Source organism: Schistocerca serialis, chromosome 1, assembly GCF_023864345.2.
Source record: "Schistocerca serialis cubense isolate TAMUIC-IGC-003099 chromosome 1, iqSchSeri2.2, whole genome shotgun sequence".
Taxonomy (NCBI): domain Eukaryota; kingdom Metazoa; phylum Arthropoda; class Insecta; order Orthoptera; family Acrididae; genus Schistocerca; species Schistocerca serialis.
The window spans coordinates 356,838,735-356,852,695 of NC_064638.1; the positions used below are offsets into that span (position 1 = coordinate 356,838,735).

The 13,961-nt window shown below is 45.1% G+C and overlaps 1 protein-coding gene across 1 annotated transcript in view; it reads left to right on the top strand.

The window, feature by feature from the left end:
* Positions 1-13,743, top strand: part of LOC126470187 (maternal effect protein staufen-like) — a 202,927-nt gene extending 189,184 nt beyond the window's left edge. Inside the window, exon 13 of the mRNA XM_050097847.1 lies at positions 13,171-13,743. Within this exon, the coding sequence (XP_049953804.1) occupies positions 13,171-13,228 (58 nt within the window). The 3' untranslated portion in view covers positions 13,229-13,743. The remainder of the gene's footprint in view (positions 1-13,170) is intronic.
* The last annotated feature ends 218 nt before the right edge of the window (positions 13,744-13,961 follow it).

Sequence of the window (13,961 nt, forward strand, 5' to 3'; positions counted from 1 at the left end):
ATATAAAGAGCTTGGATTTTAATTCACCAGCAGGCCATTAGATTGGTGATAAGAGCCTTCAAACAAACCCCACACCCAACCTTGGTGCTGAGGCTGCGGAACCATCTTTAACTGTCTGGTGGAATTTTACTTCATAGTGCAACATGTATGTGTACCAGGTCGGTCACATGGTCTTCAACCTAAAATTACCTTCTTTGATAGTCAGTGAATATGCATATGCCGTTCGCAGTCCATTTGGGATTAACATAAAGGTGCAATTTGCAGAGCTCTGTATTAGAGTGAATGACTGAAGGCAGTATAATTTGTTGGCAAGTTCTAGTCAAATGTACATGCTTTAGGACTGAAGGAGACCCACTCACCGAAAATCAAAAGCATTGAGTTGTCGACAGGCACACACAAAAAAAGAAAAATAGTTGCACGCCTGTGTACGTGCACATGCCCACAAACACGCGCGCACACCCTAGGTGCATTGGGGATTGTGTTGTGTGGGGGGAGGGTAGAGGGAGTAAACAGGTGGGGGTAGTGGTTGGACGTCAGTGACTAGCTACTCCGGAGGAGGCTGGCTAGAAATGCAGGAGGGATGGGTGGCAAGTGCACAGGCTGGGCATGTGATGCACAGGTATCAAAGCCAGCGGGGAGCAGTGTGTGCTGAAGGTGATGTAGGGATGTGGGTTGGGAGAGGATGATAGGGTGGAGGAAGGAGGAACTGTTGGATGGAGGTTGTGGGGCAGTGGGTTACAGTAGTGTTAGGCTAGGACAATTACCAGGAGCAGAGGATATGCTGCAAGGACAAATGCCATCTGTATAATCCAGAAAACCTGGTGGTGAAGGGGAGGATCAAGATTGCTCAGGTTGTGAAACATTCATAAAAATTGAGCATGTTATGATCAGCTGCTTGTTGTGCCACTGGATGGTCGATTTTGTTCTTGACAACTGTTTGGTGGTGGCCATTTATCCTGGTGGACAGGCGGTTGGTAGTCATATCGACATAAACATCTGTGCAGTGTTTGCAGCCGAGATGGTGTGTGGCATGGTTGCTTTCACAGCTGGCCCGGCCTCTTATGGTGTATTATAAGCCTGTGAAAGGGCTGGAGTAGGAAGTGCTGGATAGGTGTATTGAGCAGGTCTTGCACCTGGATCTTCCACAGGGAATGATTTCTGTGAGCATAGGAATGGACTGGGATGTTGTGTAGATTGGGTGGGGTATGAAATACCACTTCAGGAGGGAAGGGAAGGATCTTGGTTAGCATGTCTCTCATTTAAGGGCCTGATGGTACATAAACAAAGCCCTGACAAGATATATGAATCAGTTATTCCAATCAAGGGTGATGGGTGGCGACACTCCCTTGCGGGGGGGGGGGGGGGGGGGGGGGGGGGTTGTGCCTGCCTGTGAAAGCCTTCATGAGACCTTAGATGCACTGGGAAAGGGAGTTCTCATCATAGCAAATACATCATCCACAGGAAGCCAAATTGTGTGTAAGGGATTTGTTTGGTGTGGAATGGATGGGTGTAATATGGACAGAGGAGTGGATGGAGCCATAAGAGAGGTGTAGATCAAAGTCTAGGAAGGTGATGCATTTGGTTGAGGAGGCTCGGGTGAAGCAGATGGGAGAGAGGTGTTGAGGTGTGAAGGAATAATGATAGGGTGTCTTGTCCGTGAGTCTGGCTCATGAAGAACCTGAACCAGACCAGGAGTTTGGGGTTTTGGGAGACTAGTAAGGTTCTATGTGGCCCATAAACAGACTGGCTTAGGAGAGTGCCATGAAGGTGCCAATGTCTATGTCATAGATTTCCTTTGAAGGGAGGGCATACAAATAAATCCATGGCACAACCAGCCTCTTTATGGGCAATTAGGTTCACTGGCTGTACCTTCATGATCCAGACTCAGGGAAAAAACATCATATCCTCATTCCTTCACGAGCTCAACATCTTCTATCCCATCTGCTTCACCTGTACCGACACATCACAACATGTCACGTTCCTGGATGTTGACCTATACATCTCTGCTGGCTCCATCCTCACTTATGTCCACGTGAAAACCACTAAATGCCAACAGTACCTGCATTTCAACAGCTTCCATCCCATCCACACCAAAAAATCCATCCCAAATATCCATGGCTCCCTTGGACATTCTATTTGTAGTGATGAGAAATCCCTTTCCGAGTATACTGAATGTCTCATGAAGGTGTGACAAAGCAAGCTGGAATAATTTTAATTCCCCTCTTCTTTTACCATCTGCCTCCTTAGAAATTCATATTGTTCTTAATTAATTACCATTAACATACATGACTATAATCCGCATTTTCATAAAAAAGAAAGGTTGACCCTCAGTTTTAAAGTAAAGAACAGCAGATCTACTTTTGAACCTAGTTTTATGTGTGTAATTGATTTTCTAATTTATTTTGACTGTTAGTATTTAGTACCTTTCATTATAGGGCGAAGTCAGTAATTGTTTCTTAAGTTACGTTTTATTGTTGACGTATAAACAAATACAAATTCTGTACTAATTGTAAACATTTGGAAGACGAAATGCTAGTATTCTTGAAGTATAGTTGGTTGGTTGGTTGTTTGAGGAAGGAGACCAGACAGCATGGTCATCGGTCACATCGGATTAGGGAAGGATGGGGAAGGACGTCGGCCATGCCGTTTTAGAGGAACCATCCCGAATGTGAGTCCAGTGTCTAACCACTGCGCCACCTCGCTCGGTCTTGAAGTATATTCCAAAGTAATTACAGTTTTAACAAAAGTGTTGTTTACATAACTTTATACGTTCATTTCATCATTTAAACAAATAATTCGGCCTAAACCTTGTAGAAGAAGAAGTAAATTTTTTGATGTCTTCTGTTAATTTAATGAGATAAGTTTTAATTGTAATTTCTGTATAGTAAACTTCAAGCAATGTGTAGTTTCTGCACCTATTATTGTGAGGATATATAAGGGCCCGATTTTTGGTCACGGGACAGTCAGTCCATGGCCGAGTTTGACGAGGAACCTGTATTGCTTAGAACGACAACAATGTAACAACTTAACAGTGAAATAAGTGTTACGCCAATAGGCCATGTGTTAAAGCAGTGACAATGACCGTTCAATTTTGAAGGACTGTGAACTGTGTAATTGTGTTTTTTACTGCTCGTAGATGCTACGCAGAAAACTATTGTAGCAGTATGTGGAGGTTCGCCTGCAAACTATTAATGAGTCTTACAGAAAGTTTAAACAATAGTGCACTGGCCATACATATGTTAGTGTGTATTATTGCGGGGGGGGGGGGGGGGGGGGCTGTGCAAAGTGAAAGAAAAATCAGTGAAACGCAAATGTGTACCTGTCGGTTACAATATTTAGAGTAGTCAGCCCACTTTTCAGCTAATGTAGCAACGCAGTATGTCGACACCGAGGACAATCAGCAAACAAAGAAATAAAGCAGGTAGAACCGCTACAAAGGCTTTCACAGGCGGGCACTATCCCATGAACTTAATACACAAACAGATTTCCTGTGCCTCATCTTCACACACCCCCACTCCTCCGACAGGCCCCACGGATCAGCTCCTAGGAGTGTCCCCCTCAATGCTCAGTATCACCCTGGACTGGAAAAACTGAACCATATCCCTTTTCAAGGTTTTGTTTATCTATCACCATGCCTTGAAAAGGGGGGCATGCTACCCGAGATCCTTTCTCTGAACTAAGCAATGGATGTTACCCTGACACAGTGTCCTCTGCTGCTGTAACCATCCTGGCCTGAATCTCTGGTAGCCCACTGCCCCCACACCTCCACCCAACAGTATCCTCCCCTCCATTGTGTCACACCCTCCAAAATCACATCCCCACGTCACCTTCAGCATGCGCCATTCCCCACCAGTTCCATAATCTGTGCATCACATGCCCAGCCTGTGCACCTGTCACCCCTCCCTCCCGCATTCCTAACCAGCAAATCAGTTGCCTCCTCTTGAGCTACTAGTCACCCATCTCCAATTCTTCTCCCTGCCTCTCACCCTCTACTGATCCCACCCCACCCAACACATTCCCCACCCCACTTAGTCCACTTGCCGAAATGCATCTCTGGCATTATACATCCAGCTGGCACCATATAGCAACTTAGAGCGTGCGTGCGTGCACACCTCTTGACGACCCAACTCTTCCACATTTCAGTGCTCAGTTTCCTTTATTCCTAAGGAATTGATGCTTTAACCCAAGGCTGGAGAAAGATTCCTTGTATTTCGTCTAACTTAAGACAACCATTTTATGAATTTTTAAATGATCATCAAATTTGATATGTTATTTACCTTGATATGTCTGAGCAGGGCAATACTGTCGATCTGCCAGCACTTTCATTTGGTAAGTCACTACATCTTTGTTTTTAGATATATTTTTCCTACGTGGAATGTTTCCCTCTATTATAACCATATATATATATATAAAAACAAAGATGAGGGGACTTACCGAACAAAAGCGCTGGCAGGTCGATAGACACACAAACAAACACAAACATACACACAAAATTCAAGCTTTCGCAACAAACTGTTGCCTCATCAGGAAAGAGGGAAGGAGAGGGGAAGATGAGAGGAAGTGGGTTTTAAGGGAGAGGGTAAGGAGTCATTCCAATCCCGGGAGCGGAAAGACTTACCTTAGGGGGAGAAAAGGACAGGTATACACTCGCACACACGCACATATCCATTCACACATACAGACACAAGCAGACATATATATATATATATATATATATATATATATATATATATATATATATATATATATATATATATATATATATAAAAACAAAGATGATGTGACTTACCAAATGAAAGTGCTGGCAGGTCGACAGACACACAAACAAACACAAACATACACACAAAATTCAAGCTTTCGCAACAAACTGTTGCCTCATCAGGAAAGAGGGAAGGAGAGGGAAAGACGAAAGGAAGTGGGTTTTAAGGGAGAGGGTAAGGAGTCATTCCAATCCCGGGAGCGGAAAGACTTACCTTAGGGGGAAAAAAGGACGGGTATACACTCGCACACACACACATATCCATCCACACATATACAGACACAAGCAGACATATTTAAAGACAAAGAGTTTGGGCAGAGATGTCAGTCGAGGCAGAAGTGCAGAGGCAAAGATGTTGTTGAATGACAGGTGAGGTATGAGTGGCGGCAACTTGAAATTAGCGGAGATTGAGGCCTGGTGGATAACGGGAAGAGAGGATATATTGAAGAGCAAGTTCCCATCTCCGGAGTTCGGATAGGTTGGTGTTAGTGGGAAGTATCCAGATAACCCGGACGGTGTAACACTGTGCCAAGATGTGCTGGCCGTGCACCAAGGCATGTTTAGCAACAGGGTGATCCTCATTACCAACAAACACTGTCTGCCTGTGTCCATTCATGCGAATGGACAGTTTGTTGCTGGTCATTCCCACATAGAATGTGTCACAGTGTAGGCAGGTCAGTTGGTAGATCACGTGGGTGCTTTCACACGTGGCTCTGCCTTTGATCGTGTACACCTTCCGGGTTACAGGACTGGAGTAGGTGGTGGTGGGAGGGTGCATGGGACAGGTTTTACACTGGGGGCGGTTACAAGGGTAGGAGCCAGAGGGTAGGGAAGGTGGTTTGGGGATTTCATAGGGATGAACTAAGAGGTTACGAAGGTTAGGTGGACGGCGGAAAGACACTCTTGGTGGAGTGGGGAGGATTTCATGAAGGATGGATCTCATTTCTGGGCAGGATTTTAGGAAGTCGTATCCCTGCTGGAGAGTCACATTCAGAATCTGATCCAGTCCCGGAAAGTATCCTGTCACAAGTGAGGCACTTTTGTGGTTCTTCTGTGGGAGGTTCTGGGTTTGAGAGGATGAGGAAGTTGCTCTGGTTATTTGCTTCTGTACCAGGTCGGGAGGGTAGTTGCGGGATGCGAAAGCTGTTGTCAGGTTGTTGGTGTAATGCTTCAGGGATTCCGGACTGGAGCAGATTCGTTTGCCACGAAGACCTAGGCTGTAGGGAAGGGACCGTTTGATGTGGAATGGGTGGCAGCTGTCGTAATGGAGGTACTGTTGCTTGTTGGTGGGTTTGATGTGGACGGACGTGTGAAGCTGACCATTGGACAGGTGGAGGTCAACATCAAGGAAAGTGGCATGGGATTTGGAGTAGGACCAGGTGAATCTGATGGAACCAAAGGAGTTGAGGTTGGAGAGGAAATTCTGGAGTTCTTCTTCACTGTGAGTCCAGATCATGAAGATGTCATCAATAAATCTGTACCAAACTTTGGGTTGGCAGGCTTGGGTAACCAAGAAGGCTTCCTCTAAGCGACCCATGAATAGGTTGGCGTACGAAGGGGCCATCCTGGTACCCATGGCTGTTCCCTTTAATTGCTGGTATGTCTGGCCTTCAAAAGTGAAGAAGTTGTGGGTCAGGATGAAGCTGGCTAAGGTAATGAGGAAAGAGGTTTTAGGTAGGGTGGCAGGTGATCGGCGTGAAAGGAAGTGCTCCATCGCAGCGAGGCCCTGGACGTGCGGGATATTTGTGTACAAGGAAGTGGCATCAATGGTTACAAGGATGGTTTCTGGGGGTAACGGATTGGGTAAGGATTCCAGGCGTTCGAGAAAGTGGTTGGTTTCTTTGATGAAGGATGGGAGACTGCACATAATGGTTTGAAGGTGTTGATCTACGTAGGCAGAGATACGTTCTGTGGGGGCTTGGTAACCAGCTACAATGGGATGGCCAGGATGATTGGGTTTGTGAATTTTAGGAAGAAGGTAGGGGTGCGGGGTGTCGGTGGGGTCAGGAGGTTGATGGAGTCAGGTGAAAGGTTTTGTAGGGGGCCTAAGGTTCTGAGGATTCCCTGAAGCTCCGCCTGGACATCAGGAATGGGATTACCTTGGCAAACTTTGTATGTGGTGTTGTCTGAAAGCTGACGCAGTCCCTCAGCCACATACTCCCGACGATCAAGTACCACGGTCGTGGAACCCTTGTCCGCCGGAAGAATGATGATGGACCGGTCAGCCTTCAGATCAGGGATAGCCTGGTCTTCAGCAGTGGTGATGTTGGGAGTAGGATTAAGGTTTTTTAAGAAGGATTGAGAGGCAAGGCTGGAAGTCAGAAATTCCTGGAAGGTTTGGAGAGGGTGATTTTGAGGAAGAGGAGGTGGGTCCCGCTGTGACGGAGGGCGGAACTGTTCCAGGCAGGGTTCAATTTGGATAGTGTCTTGCGGAGTTGGATCATTAGGGGTAGGATTAGGATCATTTTTCTTCGTGGCAAAGTGATACTTCCAGCAGAGAGTACGAGTGTAGGACAGTAAATCTTTGACGAGGGCTGTTTGGTTGAATCTGGGAGTGGGGCTGAAGGTGAGGCCTTTGGATAGGACAGAGGTTTCAGATTGGGAGAGAGGTTTGGAGGAAAGGTTAACTACTGAATTAGGGTGTTGTGGTGCCAGATTGTGTTGCTTGGAATTTTGAGGTTTTGGAGGGAGTGGAGCTGGAAGTGGGAGACTGAGTAGATGGGAGAGACTGGGTCCGTGTGCAATGAGAGGTGGTTGAGGTTTGCTGGAAAGGTTGTGAAGGGTGAGTGAGTTGCCTTTCCGGAGGTGGGAAACCAGGAGATTGGATAGTTTTTTGAGGTGAAGGGTGGCATGCTGCTCTAATTTGCGGTTGGCCTGTAGGAGGATGCTCTGAATAGCCGGTGTGGATGTGGGAGAGGAAAGATTGAGGACTTTTATTAAGGATAGGAGTTGACGGGTGTGTTCATTGGCCGAGTTGATGTGTAGGTGAAGGATTAGGTGGGTGAGGGACCCACCTCCTCTTCCTCAAAATCACCCTCTCCAAACCTTCCAGGAATTTCTGACCCACCTAATCCTTCACCTACACATCAACTCAGCCAATGAACACACCCGTCAACTCCTATCCTTAATAAAAGTCCTCAATCTTTCCTCTCCCACATCCACACCGGCTATTCAGAGCATCCTCCTACAGGCCAACCGCAAATTAGAGCAGCATGCCACCCTTCACCTCAAAAAACTATCCAATCTCCTGGTTTCCCACCTCCGGAAAGGCAACTCACTCACCCTTCACAACCTTTCCAGAAAACCTCAACCACCTCTCATTGCACACAAACCCAGTCTCTCCCATCTACTCAGTCTCCCACTTCCAGCTCCACTCCCTCCAAAACCTCAAAATTCCAAGCAACACAATCTGGCACCACAACACCCTAATTCAGTAGTTAACCTTTCCTCCAAACCTCTCTCCCAATCTGAAACCTCTGTCCTATCCAAAGGCCTCACCTTCAGCCCCACTCCCAGATTCAACCAAACAGCCCTCGTCAAAGATTTACTGTCCTACACTCGTACTCTCTGCTGGAAGTATCACTTTGCCACGAAGAAAAATGATCCTAATCCTACCCCTAATGATCCAACTCCCCAAGACACTATCCAAATTGAACCCTGCCTGGAACAGTTCCGTCCTCCGTCACAGCGGGACCCACCTCCTCTTCCTCAAAATCACCCTCTCCAAACCTTCCAGGAATTTCTGACTTCCAGCCTTGCCTCTCAATCCTTCTTAAAAAACCTTAATCCTACTCCCAACATCACCACTGCTGAAGCCCAGGCTATCCGTGATCTGAAGGCTGACCGGTCCATCATCATTCTTCCGGCAGACAAGGGTTCCACGACCGTGGTACTTGATCGTCGGGAGTATGTGGCTGAGGGACTGCGTCAGCTTTCAGACAACACCACATACAAAGTTTACCAAGGTAATCCCATTCCTGATGTCCAGGCGGAGCTTCAGGGAATCCTCAGAACCTTAGGCCCCCTACAAAACCTTTCACCTGACTCCATCAACCTCCTGACCCCACCGACACCCCGCACCCCTACCTTCTACCTTCTTCCTAAAATTCACAAACCCAATCATCCTGGCCGTCCCATTGTAGCTGGTTACCAAGCCCCCACAGAACGTATCTCTGCCTACGTAGATCAACACCTTCAACCCATTACGTGCAGTCTCCCATCCTTCATCAAAGACACCAACCACTTTCTCGAACGCCTGGAATCCTTACCCAATCCGTTACCCCCAGAAACCATCCTTGTAACCATTGATGCCACTTCCTTATACACAAATATCCCGCACGTCCAGGGCCTCGCTGCGATGGAGCACTTCCTTTCACGCCGATCACCTGCCACCCTACCTAAAACCTCTTTCCTCATTACCTTAGCCAGCTTCATCCTGACCCACAACTTCTTCACTTTTGAAGGCCAGACATACCAGCAATTAAAGGGAACAGCCATGGGTACCAGGATGGCCCCTTCGTACGCCAACCTATTCATGGGTCGCTTAGAGGAAGCCTTCTTGGTTACCCAAGCCTGCCAACCCAAAGTTTGGTACAGATTTATTGATGACATCTTCATGATCTGGACTCACAGTGAAGAAGAACTCCAGAATTTCCTCTCCAACCTCAACTCCTTTGGTTCCATCAGATTCACCTGGTCCTACTCCAAATCCCATGCCACTTTCCTTGATGTTGACCTCCACCTGTCCAATGGTCAGCTTCACACGTCCGTCCACATCAAACCCACCAACAAGCAACAGTACCTCCATTACGACAGCTGCCACCCATTCCACATCAAACGGTCCCTTCCCTACAGCCTAGGTCTTCGTGGCAAACGAATCTGCTCCAGTCCGGAATCCCTGAAGCATTACACCAACAACCTGACAACAGCTTTCGCATCCCGCAGCTACCCTCCCGACCTGGTACAGAAGCAAATAACCAGAGCAACTTCCTCATCCTCTCAAACCCAGAACCTCCCACAGAAGAACCACAAAAGTGCCTCACTTGTGACAGGATACTTTCCGGGACTGGATCAGATTCTGAATGTGACTCTCCAGCAGGGATACGACTTCCTAAAATCCTGCCCAGAAATGAGATCCATCCTTCATGAAATCCTCCCCACTCCACCAAGAGTGTCTTTCCGCCGTCCACCTAACCTTCGTAACCTCTTAGTTCATCCCTATGAAATCCCCAAACCACCTTCCCTACCCTCTGGCTCCTACCCTTGTAACCGCCCCCGGTGTAAAACCTGTCCCATGCACCCTCCCACCACCACCTACTCCAGTCCTGTAACCCGGAAGGTGTACACGATCAAAGGCAGAGCCACATGTGAAAGCACCCACGTGATCTACCAACTGACCTGCCTACACTGTGACACATTCTATGTGGGAATGACCAGCAACAAACTGTCCATTCGCATGAATGGACACAGGCAGACAGTGTTTGTTGGTAATGAGGATCACCCTGTTGCTAAACATGCCTTGGTGCACGGCCAGCACATCTTGGCACAGTGTTACACCGTCCGGGTTATCTGGATACTTCCCACTAACACCAACCTATCCGAACTCCGGAGATGGGAACTTGCTCTTCAATATATCCTCTCTTCCCGTTATCCACCAGGCCTCAATCTCCGCTAATTTCAAGTTGCCGCCACTCATACCTCACCTGTCATTCAACAACATCTTTGCCTCTGCACTTCTGCCTCGACTGACATCTCTGCCCAAACTCTTTGTCTTTAAATATGTCTGCTTGTGTCTGTATATGTGTGGATGGATATGTGTGTGTGTGCGAGTGTATACCCGTCCTTTTTTCCCCCTAAGGTAAGTCTTTCCGCTCCCGGGATTGGAATGACTCCTTACCCTCTCCCTTAAAACCCACTTCCTTTCGTCTTTCCCTCTCCTTCCCTCTTTCCTGATGAGGCAACAGTTTGTTGCGAAAGCTTGAATTTTGTGTGTATGTTTGTGTTTGTTGTGTGTCTGTCGACCTGCCAGCACTTTCATTTGGTAAGTCACTTCATCTTTGTTTTTTTTATATATATATATATATATATATATATATATATATATATATATATATATATATATATATATATATATATATATGTCTGCCTGTATGTGTGGATGGATATATGTGTGTGCGCGCGAGTGTATACCCGTCCTTTTTTCCCCCTAAGGTAAGTCTTTCCGCTCCCGGGATTGGAATGACTCCTTACCCTCTCTCTTAAAACCCACATCCTTTCGTCTTTCCCTCTCCTTCCCTCTTTCCTGATGAGGCAACAGTTTGTTGTGAAAGCTTGAATTTTGTGTGTATATTTGTGTTTGTTTGTGTGTCTTTCGACCTGCCAGCACTTTCGTTTGGTAAGTCACATCATCTTTGTTTTTTGATATATATATATATATATATATATATATATATATAAAAATGCGAAACATTCCACGCTGGAAAAATATATTTAATGTTTGTGTTTCTATCGACCTGCCAGTGCTTTCGTATGGTAAGTCACATCATCTTTGTTTTTAAAAAGTGCTGGCAGGTTGATAGACACACAAAGTTCAAGCTTTCGCAACAAACGATTACTTTATCAGCAAAGAGGGAAGGAGAGGGAAAGATGAAAGGATGTGGGTTTTAAGGGAGAGGGTAAGGAGTCATTCCAATCCCGGGAGCGGAAAGACTTACCTTAGGAGGAAAAAAGGACGGGTATACACTCGCACACACACACATATCCATCCACACATATACAGACACAAGCAGACATTTGTAAAGGCAATGAGTTTGGGCAGAGATGTCTGTCGAGGCAGAAATACAGAGGCAAAGATGTTGTTGAAAGACAGGTGAGGTATGAGCGGTGGCAACTTGAAATTAGCGGAGGTCGAGGCCTGGCGGATAACGAGAAGAGAGGATATACTGAAGGGCAAGTTCCCATCTCCGGAGTTCTGACAGGTTGGTGTTAGTGGGAAGTATCCAGATAACCCAGACGGTGTAACACTGTGCCAAGATGTGCTGGCCGTGCACCAAGGCATGTTTAGCCACAGGGTGATCCTCATTACCAACAAACACTGTCTGCCTGTGTCCATTCATGCGAATGGACAGTTTGTTGCTGGTCATTCCCACATAGAAAGCTTCACAGTGTAGGCAGGTCAGTTGGCAAATCACACGGGTGCTTTCACACATGGCTCTGCCTTTGATCGTGTACACCTTCTGGGTTACAAGACTGGAGTAGGTGGTGGTGGGAGGGTGCATGGGACAGGTTTTACACCGGGGGCGGTTACAAGGGTAGGAGCCAGAGGGTAGGGAAGCTGGTTTGGGGATTTCATATATGAACTAAGAGGTTACGAAGGTTAGGTGGACGGCGGAAAGATACTCTTGGTGGAGTGGGGAGGATTTCATGAAGGATGGATCTCATTTCAGGTCTCCCTTAAAACCCACATCCTTTCGTCTTTCCCTCTCCTTCCCTCTTTCCTGATGAAGCAATCGTTTGTTGCGAAAGCTTGAATTTTGTGTGTATGTTTGTGTTTATTTGTGTGTCTATCGACCTGCCAGCACTTTCGTTTGGTAAGTCACATCATCTTTGTTTTTAGATATATTTTTCCCACGTGGAATGTTCCCCTAACCAGTTTGAAAACATTGATATGCAACAGTTACTTGTATTGTCTTTGCCATTTGTAATGAACAGCTACTGTGGATTCCTGGACAATTTCCTCTCTTCATTAATTCTTTCATATAATTGCAGTCACCATTTGATAGAAGTTTAACTGTCTTCTCCTGCCTCCATTCTATTGTGACAGCTTTGGTCCTTCTGCACGCCACGATTTCTAACTTTGCTAACTTTTAGTTTTTAGAGTAGCTTAGGTGTTCTTCCTTGGTAGCATCTCTTCATCGTATGAGTGTACTATTTCTTTGGTAGCAGGTCTAATAATTCAAGAGACACAACAAAAATGGACAATCTGTGGTGATTATTGTTTTATGTTTGGCTAGAATTGCCATTTGTCAAGCAGTTTTCCCTATTGATAAGTGATCTAATAGTTATGACCATTTAGGATGATAGTAAGAGGATCTAAAAGATGCCCATCAGTTTTATTTATTTCACATGTCATAAATGAATTTGGCAGGACAACAAATAGCCGAAGGAAGCTCTTCATGATGGTAAACAGTAAACAGTTGTTTTTGCAAGTGGATGTTTTTTAACATGGGACAATGCATCACGTAATGCTCCATTATGGTCACAGATTTGTTTTTATATTTAAAATGTTTTTGCAACTTAATGCACAGAATGCTAACTATAGTATCAATGTCTTCATATAAGAAATGTGTTTTTAATAAGTACATTAATGGTGTTGTGTTGCTGATTAATTATGAATGTCTCTCTTTTTTAAGGTTTCAGTGGTCAGAAGAAATGGTGCAAAGTGCTCGGAATGCCTTCCACATTAAATAAGATAGTACATTCAGTGTCCTTGGTAGGTTGTAATATAGTTACACCTAAAAACTGTTGGTGAATAGTTATAATTCTTGTTTTTCAATTTACTTGGAGACATAACATTTGTTTCACTTAAGAAAATAGTTTTGTATGATATTCCTGGACCTACGTATGTCAGAACTGAAGAAGAAAAAATTTACTGCAAGTTAGAATGATCAGAAGTACAAATCATTGAAAAACTTGAATTAATTTGTAGTGTGCTGGAGAAAATATTTTTTTATTTAGAGTTTTAACATACACAATACGGTAAAATTGTCATTTTGGAATTTCATATTTCCTGTGTAAGTCAACTAAATGTTGACGTTCTACATTTGTTGGCAAGTGCAATTTTCATGCATGTTTTACAAGCATAGTAGGCATTTTTCATAACAGTGTTTATAAATGTTTAATTTTATATGGAACCATGTTTTGTACTTTAATGAGAAGTCATGTGCAATTAAATCACATAGTTTTATTAAAATGTTTATCTTTCAGTTGTCTTCAATTTTTTAACATTGGAATTAGGGATAATAGGTGAAATACTGCAACTATACTATTCGTTCCTACTTTTACCTCAATCATCTGACTACATACACACATCAAAACAAGTTTTGCATCACCCCAGTTCCCAGAACTCCTGAAGATAGATGTTGACTGTGGATATTGTATAACAGACACACTCCCTTTGACTGTTCAGAGATATCACTAAACC